The sequence below is a fragment of the Erpetoichthys calabaricus genome, chromosome 4 (genome assembly GCF_900747795.2).
Source record: "Erpetoichthys calabaricus chromosome 4, fErpCal1.3, whole genome shotgun sequence".
Taxonomy (NCBI): domain Eukaryota; kingdom Metazoa; phylum Chordata; class Cladistia; order Polypteriformes; family Polypteridae; genus Erpetoichthys; species Erpetoichthys calabaricus.
Genome location: NC_041397.2, coordinates 187,324,292 through 187,347,549, shown reverse-complemented (window position 1 = coordinate 187,347,549; position 23,258 = coordinate 187,324,292). Strand labels below are relative to the sequence as shown.

Here is a 23,258-nt window from a genome sequence, read left to right as displayed (position 1 = left end):
GGGCCGTAGCCGCAAAAAGACGTACTGCGCAGGCGCACCAAGAAATGAGGGGCCGCGAGAGGCGGATGAGGGGCCGCGAGAGGCAGACAAGACCACAGAAAAAAGGAGTCAAAGAAATGAGGCGCCAAGAACACAGAAAAAAGGAAAAAGCACAGAAAAAAGTAGTCAAAAGCAGGCGCCGCACGAAACCCATTGCACACGAAACTAGCACACAAAAAAAAAAAGAAGACGCTCGCTCACAACAGCAAGGCACCCCCCCCCCCCCCCTACAGGCATCGGACGGGACACACACCAAGAGGGGGATTTAACAAGCCCCTGGAACACAAAAAGAAAGAAGACGCTCGCGCAACAAAAATCATCACCCCCCCCCCCCACATCAATAAGAAGTGACACCCAAAGCCACATATCTAAAGGAAACGTCCATATTACACATACGTCATCTCAACACCTTCACACTAGGCAGCATAGGTGGATCTCCTTACAATAAAGCACTATTAACCATTCAACTGCAGAAAAGGCTCCATATTAACAGTGAGTGCAATCCTCCTTATTACTTATCCATATTTCACATGCTGAGGAACAAACAAGACATGAATACACGGTCACGGGTACAAAACGATTCGGATCGGATAACGGGACCCAAACACACGAACACGAATGAAACAAGAAAATACACGGCGGCGCATACAACGCGCTTCAGAAACTCCGGGAGAAAAAATGTCTCGGATCAAAAAACGCAAAGCTCAAGTGACCCCATTACAGAGACGTGCCCAAATGGACAGACACAATGAACGTAGACGCATACAGCGCGCGTCTCAAAGTGCTACATCGAAACAAGCACGATTTCAAAAGAAAGAGCTCGCGTCTCAGACATACAAAAAAGGGAGCGAAGAGACAGAATAAATGAACGCAGACGTGTACAACGCGCATATGACCTGCCACAAAACAAGCAAGCAAGACTCCAAAAGCACAGAACTCAACTGACCGACATACAAAAGTAAAAAATAGCGCGTCACAAATAATGGACATGCAACAACGCGGCACTCAAATGCCACAAGCAAAACATGCCCGTCGCAGACATCAACGCCAGACACCTGCTAAACGCTTACGCCAGTTGACTGACAACGCCTTCAATAATGAGTCCACTATTGAGGAAAATTCATTGGGATTAATGAATGTCATTTGCAATCATTGTCATTCACTTAACTTCCCAGAAGAAACAACTGGCAATACAAATAATGAATTTACACGTTGTTGTCAAAAGGGGCAGATTACACTGCCTCCTTTACATTCATATCCTGAATATCTACAGAAGCTTCTAACTAACGATGTGCCTGAAAGTAAAAACTTTATGAACTGCATTAGATCCTACAATAGTTCATTTGCTTTTACATCTACCGGAGTACATATCAGGCCACCAAAAGGCAATGGCCCATACTACTTTCGCATATGTGATTAACACAACGCACTATATTATGTCCAAAAAATATTAATGTTAATCACATTAATAACCAGGTCATTTCATTACTTCCTGGAGAGACACGGCTCTTTCTAAGCTCTGACAAAGTTGACTCTTATGACGACAATGAACATCTGAATTTCCCCTTAGAATATTGAACACTATTAACCCGGATGGATTACCACAACACAACCTTACCCTTAAAAACGGAACAATAATCATGCTATTAAGAAACCTTAACACTAAACAGGGTTTATGCAATGGCACACGTTTAGTCATCAACACCATGACACACAATGTTATTCAAGCAACAGTTCTTACAGAATCACATGCTAACAATACTGTTCTCATTCCTAGAATTGACCTTACGAGTTCTGACCTAGAATTACCTTTTACATTGAAACGACGACAGTTCCCCAGTAAACCTGCATTTGCCATGACCATCAACAAATCACAAGGACAAACCATGGACAAGGTTGGCATCTACCTCTCTGAACCCGTTATTGGACATGGACAACTTTATGTTGCCTTCTCACGTGCAAACCTACACACTATTCTATTTCTAATTCATACATCTCACTCTTTGTCATGCCCCAACGCCAGGGGTTGGCGAGCGAAGCGAGCAGGGGGCGGAGCCCCCAAGTACAGTATAAACAAGTACCGCAGGATTTTACTTCTATTGCGGACCAAGCCTGTGTATGTTCATCTATTTGTGTCCAGGTTTTTATAGCTTGTATATTTGCTGCCCAGTAATAAAACTGAAAGTTAGGAAGAGCAATGCCACCTTCTGCCTTAGGTCTTTGTAGGGTTGAATTCCAAATAAATGAGGTTATGGTTGAATCTAATTAATTAAAAATTTATCTATTGATGTATATTGGAATGTTCTGAAATAAAAAGAGAAGCTTAGGAATTTTTCCAGCTAGAGTGAAAAGAAGGGTTGACTATCTATGCAAGTCTTGCTTAATTTTTTCATACAGACGCAAAAATTTTGTTGATAAAGAGCTTTACTCTTTATACTTGTAATACTTGTAATGTTTACCCCTAGATATTTAAACTGATCTGCGATGATAAAAGGGAAGGTGTCCAATCTAATATTGTATGCTTAAGAATTCACTGGAGGCTATATCTAATCTATTCTTCTAATCCCTATAACTATAAATTTCAATGCAACAATAGGCTAAAATGCAATAACTCATGGGGAATTTTGAAATTAAGATTAAAACTGCCTCACTACCAGTTAAGACTATAAAATGACATTAAAAACTCAGAATCAATGTCTCCATGATGGGACAGTTAACTTTGTGAGCTGGAATGTTAAAGACATGAATCACGAATTAAAGAGAAAGAAAGTATGCTCTCACTTAACAGGCTTAAACGCTAAAATAGTATTTTTACAGGAGAACTACTTACTAATCAAGGATCAGTTCAGACTACAAAAAGACTGGACTGGCCAAATGTTCCATTCTAGCTTTACAAAGAAAACTAGAGGGGTGGGAATTCTCATACACAGCACAGTTCCATTTGTAGCATCAGATGTAGTATCGGACCCTGAAGGGAGATATGTGATGGTCATGGGCAACTTATATAACAGTAAAATGATTTTGATAAATGTTTATGCACCCAATGTCGATGATAAGGAATTCATGCAAAATCTATTTGCATCCATTCCCAATGTGAACACTCATAAAATTATAATGGCTGGGGACTTTAATTGTGTTTTAAATCCACTCTTAGATAGGACTCCTGTGACAGGGCGGACGACATCTAATACTGCAAAGACAATTACACAGTTTTTAAATGAACACAACTTATCAGACCCCTGGAGGTTTCTTAACCCAAACTCAAGAACATATTCGTTCTACTCACCAGTGCATTATAGCTACTCAAGAATTGATTATTTTTTTATAGATAATAATTTCCTATCTGCGATTAAATCATGCAAATACGACACAATTGTTATCTCCGACCATGCCCCTCTAGTCTTGGAGCTAAATTCATTAAGCTCCTCACACTCACCTCGTAGATGGCGCCTTAACCCTCTGCTATTGGCAGACGAGAACTGCACAGAATTTATATCCAAACAAATCAGCTTCTTCCTAGAGACAAACACACCCACAGAGGTTTCTGCAGGAACAATCTGGGAAACTCTAAAGGCCTTCTTAAGAGGACAGATTATTTCATATCTTTCCCACAGAAATAAATTAGAAACCAAGAAAGTGTCAGAGCTAAGAAGTGAAATTACTAGAATAGATGAAGAACAAGCCAGGTGTCCAAGTGAAGCTCTCCACAAGAAAAGGCAGGCCTGCATACAGAACTTAACATCTTAACAACTAAAGAAACTGAACAACTTATTTATAAGTCTAGACATCATTACTATGAACACGGAGAAAAAGCTAATAAGCTTTTAGCTCAACAAATTCACAAACAAGAAGTTCGCAATGCAATACCAGTAATCACCAACACGAATGGAGAAGAAATTATTGACCATAAAAATATAATGCACACATTTAGAGATTATTATAAATCCTAATATTCTACTGAGTTCAAAGAAGACAACACACATCTAATGCATTTCTGGATACATTACAGACACCACAAATAGATGCTTTAAGTGCTGAGGAACTGGATAAACCTATGACGATAACAGAATTACTAGATGCTATAAAGTCACTTCAAAAGTGGGAAATCAGCAGGCCCTGATGGTTACCCCGTAGAATTTTATAAGAAATTCTCCACTCAGCTAGCACCCCTCTTATTGGCAACATTTACAGAAGCTAGAGACAACCAAATACTACCTCAAACATTTCGTCAAGCATTAATCACCGTCTTTCCTAAACAAAATAAGGACTTGTTACAATGTGCATCATACAGATCAATTTCACTCCTGAATAATGATGTTAAGATACTCTGAAAAATTCTAGCTAGAAGGATGGAGAAAGTGCTGCCCTCGGTAATATCACAGGATCAAACTGGATTTATTAAGGGCCGACACCTATCTTTCAATCTCCGACGCTTGTTTAATTTATATATTCACCAGCAAAATCAAACACCCCAGAGATATTACTATCATTAGACGCACAAAAAGCATTTGATATGATTGAATGGAACTACCTTTTCACTGCATTGGAGAAATTTGGGTTTGGCCCGAATATTTGTGCATGGATCAAACTACTGTATACCAATCCAGAAGCTTCAGTTTGTATTAATAACATTTGCTCAGACTACTTTAAGCTAGAACGTGGTACCAGACAAGGATGTCCCTTGTCGCCACTGCTGTTTGCAATTGCCATTGAACCACTGGCGGTTCACTGCCGAAATTCTTTTCAGATAAAGGGGATTGTCAGAGAAGGACTGGAACAGAAAATTTCTCTATATGCAGATGATATGGTTTTATATATATCAGACCCAGAAAACACTGTCCCTGCAGTTTTAACAGCACTCACAGAATTTCAAAAGATATCTGGTCTTAAAATTAATCTGAATAAAAGTATACTCTTTCCAGTGAATTCACAAGCATATAATATTAGATTGGACACCCTACCTTTTACCATAGCAGATCAGTTTAAATACCTACGGGTAAATATCACAAGTAAACATAAAACTCTTTATCAACAAAATTTTGCCGTCTGTATGGAAAAAATTAAGCAAGACTTGCATAGATGGTCAACCCTTCATCTCACTCTAGCCGGAAGAATTAACATTGTTAAGATGAATATCTTTCCTAAACTTCTTTTTTTATTTCAAAACTTTCCAATATATATCAATAAATCATTTTTTAAACAGTTAGATTCAACAATAACCTCATTCATTTGGAACTCAAAACACCCACGTATCCGAAGAGCAACCCTACAAAGGCCTCAGGCAGAAGGTGGCATGGCTTTACCTAATTTTCAGTTTTATTACTGGGCAGCAAACATACAAGCCATAAAAACCTGGACACTAATATATGAACATACACAGGCTTGGTCCGCAATAGAAGTAAAATCCTGTAGTACTTCTTTATACTCCCTGCTCTGCTCTCCAATAAATGCAAGTTATCGCAAATATACTAATAACCCAATTGTGCTTTACTCATTCAGAATATGGAACCAACTTAGAAAGCATTTTAAGATGGAAAATCTTTTATCTGTGGCACCTTTGCAAGAGAACCACCTCTTTCAACTCTCACAAACATATCCAGTTTTTAATACCTGGAAAAGCTTTGGGATTAAAATGCTCAGAGATCTTTATATAGACAACATATTTTCATCTTTTGAACAATTACGTTCAAAATTCAACCTCCCAGCTACACATTTCTTTCACTATCTTCAAACTAGAAATTTTGTTAAACAGAAAATGCCCGATTTTCCTCACCTCGCACCCTCCACAATGCTGGAAAAAATACTGCTCAATTTCGAGGAATTAAACACCATTTCCGCATTACATAAAATCCTATTAGAGTCCTTACCTTTCAAAGATCCAAGAGGACATTGGGAAGAAGATCTCTTAATCAATATATCAGAAAAGGAGTGGAAGGTAGCAAAGCAGAGAATTCACTCGAGCTCCATATGCGCAAAGCATGGAATCATTCAACTAAAAATTATATATCGAGCTCATCTGTCTCGCTTAAAACTGTCCAAAATGTTTCCAGGGCAAGATCCAACCTGCGAACGCTACAACCAAGCTCCTGCCTCACTGGGTCACATGTTCTGGGCCTGCACCAAGCTAACATCATTTTGGACCAAAATTTTTAAGTGCCTTTCAGACAGCCTTGGTATCACAATCCCTCCTAACCCATTAACAGCTGTGTTCGGTGTTCTTCCAGACGGACTTGAAGTGGAGAAGGACAAGCAAATGGTGATTGCATTCACTACACTTTTGGCACGCATACTTATTTTGTTAAATTGGAAGAATCCTAACTCTCCTCTGATAAGTCAGTGGGAAACCGATGTTTTATATTATTTGAAATTGGAAAAAATCAAATTCTCAGTTAGAGCATCTGTACAAAATTTTTTCAAAACCTGGCAGGATCTAATCAATATTATTTTAGAATAAGAGAAATAACTATTACTGCATTTAATTCCCTTCTCCATTTCTTATTTACCTATATATTTATTTCTCCCTTTCTTTTGTTTATTGTTGCCTTATTAAAAAGCCCTAAGCTCTCCTTCTCAGGGGTGGGGTTTGATTTGTCTTCAATTTTGTTTGGTTATAAATTGATCTATTTGTATGGAATGATTACAATAAAAAGGAATAAACATAAAAAAAAATAAATAAAAGAATTCACTGGAAAGAGCACACTTTTATTCAAATTAATTCTGAGACCAGAAATCTTTTGAAATTCTATTAGTGCGGTTAGGACTGCAGGCACAGTATTTTGTGGGTCTGATATATACAGTACCATATCATCTGCATATAGAGAAACTTTCTGTTCCAGTCCTTCTGTGATAATCCCCTTTATCTCATAAGCATTTCAACAGTGAATTGCGTGTGGCTCAATAGTGATTGCAAAAACCAGCAAATAGATGGTCATTTCCGGAGTGTGGGACAAAAAATAATGAAGTTCTATTTACACCTGCTGATTATTCATTGCATTTCACCCCACAGCAAAATTACCCGAATTCATTCCATATCATCCCTTACACAGGCTGTTACTTACAAATCAACTTCATTAACGCTAGTGGCTATGATTAGAAAAGACAACACATATACTTCCCTCAGGAATGATACTGCCATGAATCTATAAAAAACATTAATTGCTTCCAACTTAGGGTAAACGTATTTCAGAAATGTGGATGGCATACATCAAGAATTTGGAACCTTTCCCACTTCTGAGCACTTTAGTAAATATTCTGTCACATTTCTTCTGGTGTCCTTTTTGCCATAATTGAGAACCTGTTATTTAACAATGTAATTTGGAAGAGTAAATGAATGTATGCAATAATAATGAAAAAATAACTTTGACTTCAAGAATAAAGAATTGAAATAAATATAAGAATATAAATAATAAATATAAATGCAATAAATGTATTGCATCCTGGTAGGTAACCACCCATACAATCAGATTGTGACACAGACTTCGAATGCAGTGAATATATATATATAAATATACAGTGGTGTGAAAAACTATTTGCCCCCTTCCTGATTTCTTATTCTTTTGCATGTTTGTCACACAAAATGTTTCTGATCATCAAACACATTTAACCATTAGTCAAATATAACACAAGTAAACACAAAATGCAGTTTGTAAATGGTGGTTTTTATTATTTAGGGAGAAAAAAAAATCCAAACCTACATGGCCCTGTGTGAAAAAGTAATTGCCCCCTGAACCTAATAACTGGTTGGGCCACCCTTAGCAGCAATAACTGCAATCAAGCGTTTGCGATAACTTGCAATGAGTCTGTTACAGTGCTCTGGAGGAATTTTGGCCCACTCATCTTTGCAAAATTGTTGTAATTCAGCTTTATTTGAGGGTTTTCTAGCATGAACCGCCTTTTAAAGGTCATGCCATAGCATCTCAATTGGATTCAGGTCAGGACTTTGACTAGGCCACTCCAAAGTCTTCATTTTGTTTTTCTTCAGCCATTCAGAGGTGGATTTGCTGGTGTGTTTTGGGTCATTGTCCTGTTGCAGCACCCAAGATCGCTTCAGCTTGAGTTGACGAACAGATGGCCAGACATTCTCCTTCAGGAGTTTTTGGTAGACAGTAGAATTCATGGTTCCATCTATCACAGCAAGCCTTCCAGGTCCTGAAGCAGCAAAACAATCCCAGACCATCACACTACCACCACCATATTTTACTGTTGGTATGATGTTCTTTTTCTGAAATGCTGTGTTCCTTTTATGCCAGATGTAACGGGACATTTGCCTTCCAAAAAGTTCAACTTTTGACTCATCAGTCCACAAGGTATTTTCCCAAAAGTCTTGGCAATCATTGAGATGTTTCTTAGCAAAATTGAGACGAGCCCTAATGTTCTTTTTGCTTAACAGTGGTTTGCGTCTTGGAAATCTGCCATGCAGGCCGTTTTTGCCCAGTCTCTTTCTTATGGTGGAGTCGTGAACACTGACCTTAATTGAGGCAAGTGAGGCCTGCGGTTCTTTAGACGTTGTCCTGGGGTCTTTTGTGACCAATCGGATGAGTCGTCTCTGCGCTCTTGGGGTAATTTTGGTCGGCCGGCCACTCCTGGGAAGGTTCACCACTGTTCCATGTTTTTGCCATTTGTGGATAATGGCTCTCACTGTGATTCGCTGGAGTCCCAAAGCTTTAGAAATGGCTTTATAACCTTTACCAGACTGATAGATCTCAATTACTTCTGTTCTCATTTGTTCCTGAATTTCTTTGGATCTTGGCATGATGTCTAGCTTTTGAGGTGCTTTTGGTCTACTTCTCTGTGTCAGGCAGCTCCAATTTAAATGATTTCTTGATTGAAACAGGTGTGGCAGTAATCAGGCCTGGGGGTGGCTACGGAAATTGAACTCAGGTGTGATACACCACAGTTAGGTTATTTTTTAACAAGGGGGCAATTACTTTTTCACACAGGGCCATGTAGGTTTGGATTTTTTTTCTCCCTAAATAATAAACACCATCATTTAAAAACTGCATTTTGTGTTTACTTGTGTTATATTTGACTAATGGTTAAATGTGTTTGATGATCAGAAACATTTTGTGTGACAAACATGCAAAAGAATAAGAAATCAGGAAGGGGGCAAATAGTTTTTCACACCACTGTATATATATATATATATATATATATATATATATATATATATATATATATAATATGTATACTCACACACACACACATATACATTTATATAAATATAAGATTAAACAGTGAAATGAAGTTAAGTGTAATTATCATTTGATTTTATAAAAAAATTATCCTATTCTCCTTTAACTTGTTTTTTTTTTTTGATGTAAGGTACTTTAATAGAACTGTTATTGTACGGATGTTTAAATGTGAAAACCTAGTGGCATTTCTCTTACAAAACCTGGATGCAGTGTTGCATTCTGGTCACATCCTTTCTAAGAGGTAGCTGAGATGCCACTTTCATTTACCTTTCATATGACATCAGAAGATTAGCAGCAATCCCACTGCTGCTGCTAATCTTGAAGTCAGAGAGTAAAAAGTGCCTATTTGTGTGCACTGAGAAGAAACAATAGTCAACCTACAGAAGTTTCTTCATTGTTCAAAGACCTTTTTAGTAGATTCTGACCGCAACTCTGTTTTGGCCTTTGCTAATAAGCTTCTCATAGCTTTTATCTTTTCATTTGTTAATTATGTATTTAGCAAATGATCCTGATTTTGCCTGTTCCAGCCTTAGGCTTCCAGTCCCTCCAAACAAAACAGAGACTGGTATGAGAGGGCAGCACTGTGGGACAGTTTTAAAGAATGTGGAATATTGTATTTTTCATAGTATCCCCACTCTGGTTCCAGCAGGAACAGATTCTGTCAAACACTGCAATGAGAAAACATTCTCTAAACCTATGAGACTATGTCTTGATAACTGTTCTCTGCAAAGGATTAACCTAATCAATAGTAAATGAATATAAAGGAGCAGAAAAGGTTTTATGGTGATTTATAAATATAAAAGTACCAATTTGGAGTAGTTCAGACTTGAACTGCCATAAGGATACATTTAATTTGTCCATCATTTATAGCAATTTTTAATTTACTGTTCTGTTTTATATAAATTGATGAATCCACAAAAAGAGGAATCACATTACGATACTGTACATAATTTACTACACTGTTTCTTCAATTCATTCAGTCATTGATTTAAAAAAAAATCACAGCATTTATGAATGGTTGAATCTTTTTTTCCATATAATGTACAACATAACAGTGACATGAATGGATATCATAACAGTTAGTAATGTCATCTCTTGATATGTATATTCACAAAATGATATATTTAATTATTTTTGGTTGGCATGCACCTTATATTATTTCAATTTTAAACACCCCGACTTACTTATCAGTTACTAACTCCCTTCTAACAGAAAACAAATATATCCAGGACATGCATGCTTTTAGCTCTGAGCCAAGAAATCGAATTAGTGAGCTCACTTAGGAGATGAGTTTTAATCTGTGATTAACGACATTGGGCTGCAGATTGCAGAACGGATTTCCCAGGTCCCTCTAGGCTGGTTTGGCACTGACAGTGATTGCTGTGACAGTATATAAGCAGACAAAGCAAAGTATAATGAGGTGTCAGATCCATACTTTGTGTAATTCACAGGAGTGTAAAATGAGCCAGAGCCTGATCCTGGCCGAACTGGGCACAAGGCAACCCTTTGACCTTAATCAGTTATAAATATATTCTATAAATACAAGTACTTAAAGTACATGATTAAAACAAGAACCTTGTCACTGTAGAAGAAATTAATGCACTGCCAATTATATAGTTAATCAAAAAAACATGCACTATGAAGAACTATGGAAGCGCTGAATTACATACTTATGTATGGTTTATTAGATCTCCAAATTTAAAAATTTTATTAGGGATTTGTTTACCTTAATGTTACATTTTAAGTTGACTAATAATAATGGATTATCATTCAGTGGAGCAAAAACAACTAAACAGTAAGCTATAATATTCTATACAACCTGTTTAAATAGTTCTAAGTACATGCATTATATAAGTAATAAAGATTGCCTGAGGATGTTGATCAAAGGTTCATGTCAGGTCTAATCCTTTGTTTTCACAATGGCTCTTCTTTGTTTTCTTAAAGGTGCAGCACGTTACATATAAAGAAAACAAAAAAAAACAACTTTATTTTTGCATATTACAAACATTTTTTGCTATTTCAAATTATATGGTCTTACTTTAGACAGCTACTATGGTCATCTGATGAAATATCACCTGTTGTCCCCCACATTATTCTCAAACCACTGCGTGACCGAGCATTTAACAATGCCGTTCCAAGATCTGAGACTGCCTAACTCTCTGCGTTTGACAGTTATTTACAGTTACTGTTTTTAAAATGTACGTAAAGGCTTAACTTTATAACCAAGCTTTTATGCGCCGATTGTATATTTTTGTAATTTTGATTATTTTATTGTCATGAGTAATCTTTTTAAAGTGGCCATTATTTTATAGCAGCTATCATGACTTTTCAGTCCTGCTACTTTGGGTTTTAGTTAGGGTCATAGTCATCAACATTTTGTTGAATAACAAAAACATTTTTCCCCTTTAAGTAAAACGCTGAAATTTTGCAGGATGGTACATCTAGGGCAGTAGGTATCCACTAAGAAAGGACATTTCTATATATTAATATTTAGGAGTAAAAAAAAACAGAATTTAAAAACTAAATAACCCCAAATCTCACAAATATCTTGGGGGATTTGATTGAAATTTGGTGGCACTGCTGCAAAAACAAAATGAGGCTACAGTTTTTTTTTATCTGTTGATATTTGTCATTAATATTGCTCTAGTGACTGAGTCATTCTAAAACACCACATCCTCAGTTTCGTCGTAGCACTGACAGAGATCGCACTATGAAATGGGGTGTGTTGGTTTAAGCAAATGAAAGCCATTTATACAAATGAAGTGAAAGGAGAAAAGTTTGGCAAAGGTCGAAGAAGATGTTTAGCAAGTGCTTGCCAGTCGCTGTACCTGTGGGTGCAGTCAATTTCATGCCACTGATCCAGTAAGAAAGGTATTTAATATATATAACTCTGCAATCCCATCATCTTATCTACAACTTTGTGCAAAGATGTGCTCTTCCAGATGATTTCATCAGTGCTCACAAAATTTAAATAAGACCAGCAATAAAAAGGCCAGGTCATCAAAGGTAGCAACTGCTGCATTTTTAATCTCAACCACTTCAGTATAACATTTTCATTGTTTTGCTGGATTACAGCATTTAGCTTAGAGCACTGTTTCTTAACCTTTATGGCCTTGGGGGCCAGTTTACCTTTTTAAATCCCCTCTTTGTGAATTGAATGTGATTAGAAGAGCAAGAGGAACCAGTGCATTTAGAAGCAGGGAAAAATATGACACAGTGTTGCTGATCGCTTTAGCTGATCTGTGGATGTGGCACTTGGGACAATAAATCTGAGATAAACTGATCACACTACACTTTTTTATCACTACATAGCCTTGCTTTTTGAAAAAGCCAGCACTGTTGTCCACCTGCATGTCACCATTGATTTCCTAATCAACAATCAGTGTTAAGCGCTTTTTGAATTAAAATAAATAAATAAAAGAATAAAAAACACCACAGTCAATGAACTGATGAACCCTGGCCATGACCGACTAGAATGAAGCGTGATTTGTCCTAAACACACATATCAGCATAAGTGAGGCCTCTGAAGAACTGGTTTGCTTTGTGTATAACGCTGCTAAGATTGCTTCCAGCTCTTCATGAGTTTATTTTTGAATATGTGGGTTGATAAGTGATAGAGCATGTTATAACAAGTGCACAGAACAATTGTGTTCAAATTTTCATGACCGGTGCTCTATCAGGTGAAGGCTCTTGCTCATAGCTCACCAAGTGAGTCAGCAATGGTGTCTGAATCACCTACTACAGTTTCCAGTGAAGTACTTCTGCCAGCCGCTGCCTGGGATTAGATTGAATCTTTCCTTGATTGTACTTTAAAAATGACTAAAAGAGTCTGCAAAATGTGTTTTGTGTTGAGTTCAATTATTCTGGGGTCTGGAAGCTCTTTGCTTGAATGTTAATGCCTACAATACAAGTAGTTATTCAGTTAACCAAATACATTAAATGTTCCCTTAAACAAATACAGTATTTTATAATAATGATTGCTTTAAATAATTTTCTATGTCAAATCAGTGTCAAAATGAGCAAAATGAGTTGGACCTGGTTTGCTTAGCATTTCTGTGACTCAGACCCATATAATGTCTAATTTGGTTTTGATTTTGTAGTAGGTGGATAATCGAACTAAACTGAATTTATTTTATATGTGCACAGTAATTATCAGCAGTAATTCTAGAAATTGTAATAATATTTTAATAATGTGGATATATTTTTACATTTCTGTACAGTAATCCCTCCTCCATCGCGGGGGTTGAGTTCCAGAGCCACCCGCGAAATAAGAAAATCCGCGAAGTAGAAACCATATGTTTATATGGTTATTTTTATATTGTCATGCTTGGGTCACAGATTTGCGCAGAAACACAGGAGGTTGTAGAGAGACAGGAACGTTATTCAAATACTGCAAACAAACATTTGTCTACTTTTTCAAAAGTTTAAACTGTGCTCCATGACAAGACAGAGATGACAGTTCCGTCTCACAATTAAAAGAATGCAAACATATCTTCCTCTTCAAAGGAGTGCGTGTCAGGAGCAGAGCATGTCAGAGAGATAGAGAAAAGCAAACAAATCAATAGGTCTGTTTGGCTTTTAAGTATGCGAAGCACCGCGGCACAAAGCTGTTGAGGGCGGCAGCTCACACCCCCTCCGTCAGGAGCAGACAAAGAGAGAGAGAGAGAGATAGAGAGAGACAGAGTTTGTTTTTCAATCAAAAATCAATACGTGCCCTTCGAGCTTTTAAGTATGCGAAGCACCGTGCAGCATGTCGCTTCACGAAGCAGCTGCACACAGAAGGTAGCAATGTGAAGATAATCTTTCAGCATTTTTAGACGAGCGTCCATATCGTCTAGGTGTGCGAACAGCCCCCCTGCTCACACCCCCTACGTCAGGATCAGAGAAAGTCAGCGCAAGAGAGAGAGAAAAGTAAGTTGGGTAGCTTCTCAGCCATCTGCCAATAGCGTCCCTTGTATGAAATCAACTGGGCAAACCAACTGAGGAAGCATGTACCTGAAATTAAAAGACCCATTGTCCGCAGAAATCCGCGAACCAGCAAAAAATCCGCGATATATATTTAAATATGCTTACATATAAAATCCGCCATGGAGTGAAGCCGCGAAAGGCGAAGCGCGATATAGCGAGGGATTACTGTATATATATTCACATTCAATAATGAAATTTGTTCTTTTGTTACAATAATGTGTCACCTAGGTTAAATTTTCAGCTTTGGAACAGATTTTTAATGTGAATTATATTCATTTTTAGTGTGTCCAGTTGACTGACTTTAAAAGTTTTTATGTTAAGTAGAGAGGGCAACTGTTAGAAAAGTATCCCTGCTTGAACAGTATGTTGGGACTCTTTAACCAAATCTAATTCATTAGTAGTTGTAGTAATCGCACAATGTGCGGCACTCTGTGAAATTCTTACCAGTGTATTTGACCAGCATGCAGCACATCACTCCTTTTCATTATATTTAAAAACATTCTTCAACAAGTCAAGTCAAGTCAAGTCAGGGAGCATGCACTGGTACAGTGCATTGCCGCACCCACTACACAACGAAACAACTCAGGATCCCGGTTTGCAACTCCCTAGGCAGACACGCGATCCAGTCCCACTTTCCGGAAATGACCCTCTATTTGCCGCAGCCAGGAGTTACTATGTGGGCGACCCGTTGGCCTGGTCCAGCCACTTGGGTCCCCAACAATGAGGATCTTACGAGCCGGATCACCCTCGGGGAAATGCGCCACATGGCCGTAGTGCCGTAACTGACGCTCCCTCATAATGCAGGTAATGTGCCTCATTCGGGTCTCCATGAGCAATTACTCATTCGACACAAAGTCAAACCAACGGTACCCAAGGATTTTCCAGAGAGACAATACCAAAGGAGTCCAGTCTTCGTCTCAGGTCACTGGTTAGCGTCCATGTCTCGCAACCATATAGCAAGACAGGAAGCACCAGGACTCTAAAGACTTGAACCTTCGTCCTTTTGCATAAATATCGGGAGCGCCACATACCCCTTTTCAGCGACCTAATGGCCCACATGCCCTTCCAATCCGTCTACTGACTTCATAGGAAGACTCACCAGAGACATGAATGTCACTGCCAAGGTAAATAAACCTCTCAACAAGGTCAACACTCTGTCCGCAAACAGACACACTGCTGATGACTGTGCCCAAGAGGTCATTAAAGGCCTGGATCTTGGTTTTTTATCCAGGACAATCGCAAGCCCAGACACTCAGAGTCCTCACTCACTCTCTCGAGCTACCATTGACTCTGCGAAGATCACAGCATCGTCAGCAAAGTCAAGATCTGTGAATCTTTCTTCACCAACAGATGCCTAACACCAACAGCCGCTGGACCCCACGACCTTGCCCAAGAGGTAGGAGCAAGAACACACCCCTGACAAACCCCAGAATCAACTGGGAAAAGCGCAGAGGTCCTGCCTCCACTCATCTCAGCACTCACAGTACCAGTGTACAGGCCGGCCATGATATCCAGCAACCTTGAGGGGATCCCGCATACCCTCAGGATGTTGTTCAACAAGGGAACAGTAAAATTACCAGTCTGTCAATAATTTTCATAAAGAGTACTCTACTATTCGTAATTATTTTTAGACTGTTTAAAAGTATGTTGTAGACCCATTATATAACTTCAGCATAAACTTGAATGAATGAACCGTCACTGATATTTATTAGCATTTCAAATGGTTTTATTGAAAGAGTCATTTGCTGTACCAGCTCTCTCATAAATCTGTCTTTGGAAATAATTGTACATTTTCCAACATATTTGCTTTCTACAAGCAGAGTAATAATGTATTTTTTTTAATATTTCCATTGATAGATTATCTTTCTGCTGAAGATTTACCTGAATATGTACGGCATTCCAGAGACAATCTTTCAAAGCTAATGCCTGGTGAGAAAGCAATTTGCCGCTGGCTGTATAATGGATGGTACTATCCAGGTGAGCAAAAATTATTTCTGATCATATGTGTGATATTCCACCCTCTCCATTTTGATATGAAATACTTGTTAAATAATAAATATTTTCTGCTCCTGACTTTGCCCTGCAGCACTCTATGAGATAACTGGGGACGAAGGATGAATGAATGGATTTATTATTTATGGATTTATTATTTATGGATTAATGGATTTTAAAACTATGTGGACTAATATGTGCTACCCATCAGACAAGTTGAAATCTAAGAATTCAACGTAGGCCTCTGCATAATCAGTGCTAACATTTGGAATGTATTTTGTAATTTTTGTAGTAATAAAATACATTGCATTTTTCACTCCTAACAGATGCTGTATTACAAACATTAGCACTTGTCTTACGAATCCCACACCAACTGGCATATGACAGAGACATAGATACTAGACCGACACACAGATACACTGACACTTGTCCTTTTATTAATGTCGATTTTATATATTTACCTGCTGCCTCACAGCTTCATAGACCAGAGGGTTTAATTCCTGGCCTGGTCACTGCCTGTGTGGAGGTTACAATTTCTCTCAGTGTCTGTGTGAGTGTTTTGCAGATCTTTCAGTTTTGTCCCACATTTGAAATGGGTGCACTCCAGTTTAATTACTGATGGTACTCTACTGAGGGAGTGGGTGTGTGCACCAGTGGGTCTTGAGGTGGACTGGCCCACCATTCACGGTTAGTTTCTGCCTTGTACCTGTTGCTGGAGCCAACCTTCTCTCAAAACTATAATGGAGAAAGTAAGTACTGAAATGGGTAAAATTAGCATATTTTTAAAATTAATGCTACCCTTATCCATATTACTAACCGAGAATGCTAAACCGGATGGACGCAGGGACATCCGGCCATGGGCCGTAGCCGCAAAAAGACGTACTGCGCAGGCGCCCCAAGAAATGAGGTGCCACGAGAGGCGGCCGCGACCACAGAAAAAAGGAGTGAGCACAGAAAAAAGGGGTCAAACGCAGGCAACGCACACAGCGCCGCACGAAACCCATTGCACACGAAACTAGCACACAAAAAAAAAAGAAGCCGCTCGCGCCCACCTGCAAGCACCCACCCCCCCACAAGCACCGGACGGGACACACACAAAGAGGACGATTCAACAAGCCCCTGGCACACAAACACACCCAAAGCCCCATTTCTAAAGGAACCGTCCATATTAAACATACGTCATCTCAACACCTTCACACTATGCAGCATAGGTGGATCTCGTTACAATAAACCACTATTAACCATTCAACTGCAGAAAAGGCTCCATATTAACAGTGAGTGCGATCCTCCTTATTACTTATCCATATTTCGCACGCTGAGGAACAAACAAGTCATGAATACACGCTCACGGGTACAAAACGATTCGGCTCGGATAACGGGACCAAACACACGAACCCGCATGAAACAACAAAATACACGGCGGCGCCTACAACGCGCTTCTGAAACTCCGGGAGAAAAAATGTCTCGGCTCCAAAAACGCAAAGCTCAACTAACCCCGTTACAGAGACGTGCCCAAATGGACAGACACAATGAACGTAGACGCATACAGCACGCGTCTCAAAGTGCTGCATCGAAACAGGCATGAGTTCAAACCGAAAGACCTCGCGTCTCAGACATACAAAAACTGGAGCGAAGAGACAGAATAAATGAACGCAGACGTCTACAACGCGCATATGAACTGCCAGAAAACAAGCAAGCAAGGCTCCAAAAACAGAAAGCTCAACTGACCGACATACAAAAACGGACAAGGCTCGATACAAACAATGCACGACGTAGACTGAAACGGACTTTTCGCACAGCACAGGCGAATCGATTACACCTCCAAAATAGCGCGTCCCAAATACTGGACATGCAACAACGCGCCTCTCAAACGCCACAAGCAAAACCTGCCCGTCGCGGACATCAACGCCAGACACCTGCTAAACGCTTGCGCCACTTGGCTGACAACGCGTTCAATAATGAGTGCACTATTGAGGAAAATTCATTGGGATTAATGAATGTCATTTGCAATCATTGTCATTAACTTAACTTCCCTGAAGAAACAACTGGCAATACAAATAATGAATTTACACGTTGTTGTCAAAAGGGTCAGATTAGACTGCCTCCTTTACATTCATATCCTGAATATCTACAGAAGCTTCTAACTAACGATGTGCCTGAAAGTAAAAACTTTATGAACTGCATTAGATCCTACAATAGTTCATTTGCTTTTGCATCTACCGGAGTACATATCAGGCCAACAAAAGGCAATGGCCCATACTGCTTTCACATATGTGGACAAATATGACATCCGTCTTGCGAAACTGTTAATTATTGATGAATGTACAATGGCATCCAGTCACTTACTCAACACCATTGATAAACTTCTACAAACGTTGATGAATAATAATATTCCCTTTGGAGGAAAAGTACTTTTATTAGGAGGTGATTTTAGACAATGCTTGGCTATTGTTCCACATGCCATGCGCTCAGCTATTGTTCAGTCCACCTTCAAATACGCAGACAATTGGCATTGCTTTCAAACAATACAGTTAGTACAAAACATGCGATGTCCAGATCCAGAATATAACAATTGGCTATTACAACTGGGAAATGGTACACTCATCAATACAGATGGACTTCACCCAGATATTATTACAATTCCCCAATCCTTTATCTGCGACGACTTAGTTACAGAGATATTTGGAACAGCAATCTCATTGGACCAAATACCTCTTTTAACACAACGCACTATATTATGTCCAAAAAATATTAATGTTGATCACATTAATAACCAGGTCATTTCATTACTTCCTGGAGAGGCACGGCTCTTTCTAAGCTCTGACAGAGTTGACTCTGATGACGACAATGACCATCTTAATTTCCCCTTACAATATTTGAACACTATTAACCCAGCCACATTACCACAACACAATCTTAACCTTAATATCGGAACAATAGTCATGCTATTAAGAAACCTTAACACTAAACAGGGTTTATGCAATGGCACACGTTTAGTCGTCAACACCATGACACACAATGTTATTCAAGCAACAGTTCTTACAGCATCACATGCTAACAATACTGTTCTCATTCCTAGAATTGACCTTACGAGTTCTGACCTAGAATTACCTTTTACATTGAAACGCTGACAGTTCCCCATTAAACCTGCATTTGCCATGACCATCAACAAATCACAAGTACAAACCATGGACAAGGTTGGCATCTACCTCTCTGAGCCCGTTTTTGGACATGGACAACTTTATGTTGCCTTCTCACGTGTTCGACGTTCATCTGACGTTAAAGTTAAACTTATAAATGCTCCATGCCAAGGAAGACTCATTCAAGGATAGGACACCATCTTTACTACTAATGTTGTGTACAAAGAAATATTCCAATAAACCATTACTCTCTGCCAAACACTGTATTTTTTGCTTTCTATATGCATCATCCACACCTCCACACTATTCTATATCTCATTCATACATCTCACTCTTTGTCATGCCCCAACGCCAGGGGTTGGCAAGCGAAGCGAGCAGGGGGCGGAGCCCACTAGTAAATAAGAATAGTTTATGGACAATGTCAGAAGTGAGCACTGAGTTTATTTTATAATTACTGTGTATTGGTGTATGGTATAGCTACAATGATGAACAGCATTTTGAAAAAGCATTTTTGTATGAAAACTAGTATTACCCCTGTGACTTTATACACTGTAAATTTTATTACTCACAACACTTTATGTCACCTGTAGGAATATTACAAATATAAGGAATATCATTTTGACAGTTATATCTGAGAGTAACATATAAAGAACTTTATATACTATATATTAACAGGGAGTTTCATTTAGCAATTCTTGTACACAAATTTGTTTTGGTGAGGAAAGAGTTTTATTTTTGTATGCATTAAACAGAATTGCTTTTACTTTCATTTCATCAGAAGATATGTGTAGCTACAGCTCTTACTGTAGGTCACAGTGTAATAACAAACCACAGTAAATCTTATCGACACTCTTAAAGTGGAGCACTGCCATATTTAGCTAGCAGGGAATTCAGTAGTAGAAATTCTGCATTTCTCATGCTTTTCCTTAAGAACATTACTTTTTTTGAGCTAATCTTACTTCTTAAACTGCACTTGGCCTTTCAACTGAGGAGATATTTTTTGTGTTGTTATTGGACTTCCACTTCTACTTATTACCATATTAACAAAAGTAACAATTTTAATGCATTCTTTTAGACCAGCTCTTAATTCTGAAGCATTTCAATAACATGAAATATTATGTCACTGTAGATTAATACAGACAAATATGATTAAAAGCCACATTTGCTATTAAAGGTATGTAAAAGGGGACTGTTCTGTTATCTATTGCGTTGCTTACTGTAGAAAAACATAATTTTTAATCAATTTGTGTAAAGATCATATGCTATTTGACTGTTACGTTTTAATGTTGTACTGCTCAAAAACACTAGACAGAGGAATAATCTAAAAGAGGACAGGTAAACGTCAAAAGCAGTTAACACTTAACAAGACAAAATGAAGAAGTAGCAGAAGAGACTTAGTCATGATGCTACATGAACATTTCCTCACCCCTTCCCATACTGGAGAAAAACACTAGGAGAATATGCAAACTCTGCACAAACAATGACCAGCCCAGTAGTCCAACTGAGAACGGTCTACCAGAACTATTGTGCAACATTAAGAAGATGTTCTTCTTTTACAGAAAAATATGTGTAACTGAAAACATGAAAATTACTGTACAGAATTTTCCTTTCCATTTAGGTACTGTTATCCATTTCTGTGGAGACCAGAGTTACTTTGTACAAAATGATGAAGGAGAAATTGAAAGGATCTGGAGAGAGGATATAATTACAGATGCAGATGATGCAAAAAATGAAATAAAGGTAAACAAATTTTTCATTTGGGTTATTTCTAATGCAGTGGGTTGACCAATTTAAAAGGACTTGGTAGAGAGGTTAGCTTTGGACAGAGATGGGCCAGAGAAGATTCAAGAGAGAGAAAAAAGGCCTACACTGGTAGCTGAAGAACATCTATATATGTAGGTGTTAGCAGACTGGGCTGTTATTGCTGATGAAGTAAACACTTCAAAGGCAACAGAGGGACAGATAGATCCTGGAGTGCTGGTGGGAAGCCACACAAACAAGTCTAGAAAGGTGGGCAGTAGGAGATGTGTGCTGCCAGGGAAAGGTTGAACTCCGTTTTCAAAATCCAGAAAACAGGTAGCTAAGAAGATCCTGTGGAGAGCTATTTGATACTGAGATTGTGAGTGTAAGGATGGAGTTCCTCCAAGTAAACACCAACAGAATTTAGGTGGAATTCCCAAACCTTGTCATTGAACTTTAGGTGGGGTTTCAAGACTTCTTTAATAAGCCAGTGCTGTAATAAATCTAGAATCTAAAAGTTGGTTGAGCAAATGGTCACTGGAGGAAGGGGGACATGATTTTGGAGAGAAAATGAGACAGAAATTGAAAATAGGAAGAGAAGGGGGAGTGGAGAAGCCACTTAACCTTGATAGATAAGACAAAGGCCCGATTAGCTAAGCCAGCTGTTCTTGCTTTTCTTTCTTTTGAACAGTTTGTGCTTTCCTTTTTTAAATTTAGTTTTGATTTTTCTGGACCCACTGTAATGTCATTCTAGGTAAGCAGAACCAAGAAGGAACATAATTTTCAGTGATGTCTAATTGATCAAGTATATTTGTTTTCTTGCAGCTTTTAAAAAGGGACTCCTACATCTGATAATCCTCTTTTTATCTGCTGGCTTTAATTTTAATTGAGAATTTAAGCAGTGAATAACCCACTTAAATTTGTGTTTGTTTCTGAACACCAGTGGACAGGAAGAGTGAAAAGTTTAAAAGAGGAAAAAATATATTGCAACTTTTTTGGTTAGGTAGTAGATAATTGATTTAAGTACATTATTTAAATCATCCAGTTTTCTTTAACACTAGAGGGGTTGACTCTTCAATAACATATATGCAATATACTTTTTGTCATTTTAAGCCGTAAATGTACTTTCCTTTAGATTCTAACCATGTTGTTTAGTTTTCGTCTTGTGAAATTTGAGGATATCAGTTGGATTTTCATTGATTCCTTGGAGAATCCTGAATAACTGGATTAGGTCCCTACAAACCTTTCTTCACTCAAGACTGAAGATGGCAAATTCCCTTGCTTCCAAGGATTTGTCTTGCACCAATGCTTTTTGCAGTCTTTTGACAAGAACTGCACACAGTACAGATGCTGACTTGCTTGTGCATTGCAGAACTAATGCTAAACCTCCCTTGACAGATACCTTGTTGTTTTAAAGATGTAGCCTTCCATATTCCAAAACTGGCTTGTGCACTTTGTTTTTAGGATGTAAAGGGTGTTGAAAGTTAATGTTTTTTTAAATTTCTTTGTGTTGATTCCACATTAAATATATGATTCAGTGTGTATTTACGTCATGATTTATATATTAATTTTATAATTATCATACAGTACTTTAATTATGTAAACTCCTCCCAGAATTAGACCTATTTGAATATGTAAATCAATATAAATAGCCCCTTTAGTGTTCATTTAAAAGATGATGGCAAAAGCATGTGTACAAATATGAATGTGAAATGGAGGTCCTGCTCAGTGAAGTCAAGGAAAAATGTACTATTTGGCGGCTTAAGCAGTGGTATAAGCAACAAAAGGAAATTGATGGAGGCACTTAAATGTTCAAGTTCAGAAAGTCCCACAGTGCCTGAAATAAAAAAAGAAGTGGTCACATATCCAAGTCAACGTGAAAATGTGAGTTGTAGCCCACTGCCTGAAAAAAAGGTCTATGTTGAGATTAAAGTCGAAATTTCCACTTCAACCTCGTAGATTATTTTGTCATTAAAGTAGAACGTCATAAACTTCATCTTAAAATCAAATCAAACTCCATCGTAATTAAAGTAGCATGTTAAATGCTTCATATTTTATGTGTTCCCCGACCCAGTCGTTAATCACTATGTGCTTTGTAAACAGGGTTTCTCTTGCACTGATCGCCACACAGAATACATTAAATTCAGGATGTTACAGCTCTCTGAACATTTTTAGAATGCTAAGATGT

General features: G+C 38.2%; 1 protein-coding gene across 1 annotated transcript in view; it reads left to right on the top strand.

Annotated features, from left to right (window-relative positions):
* The window catches only part of LOC114651175 (von Willebrand factor A domain-containing protein 3B-like), a 257,875-nt gene that overhangs the window by 221,696 nt on the left and 12,921 nt on the right, over positions 1-23,258 (top strand). The window contains exons 31-32 of the mRNA XM_028801128.2: positions 16,056-16,175; positions 20,949-21,070. Coding sequence (XP_028656961.1) covers positions 16,056-16,175; positions 20,949-21,070 — 242 coding nt within the window. The remainder of the gene's footprint in view (positions 1-16,055; positions 16,176-20,948; positions 21,071-23,258) is intronic.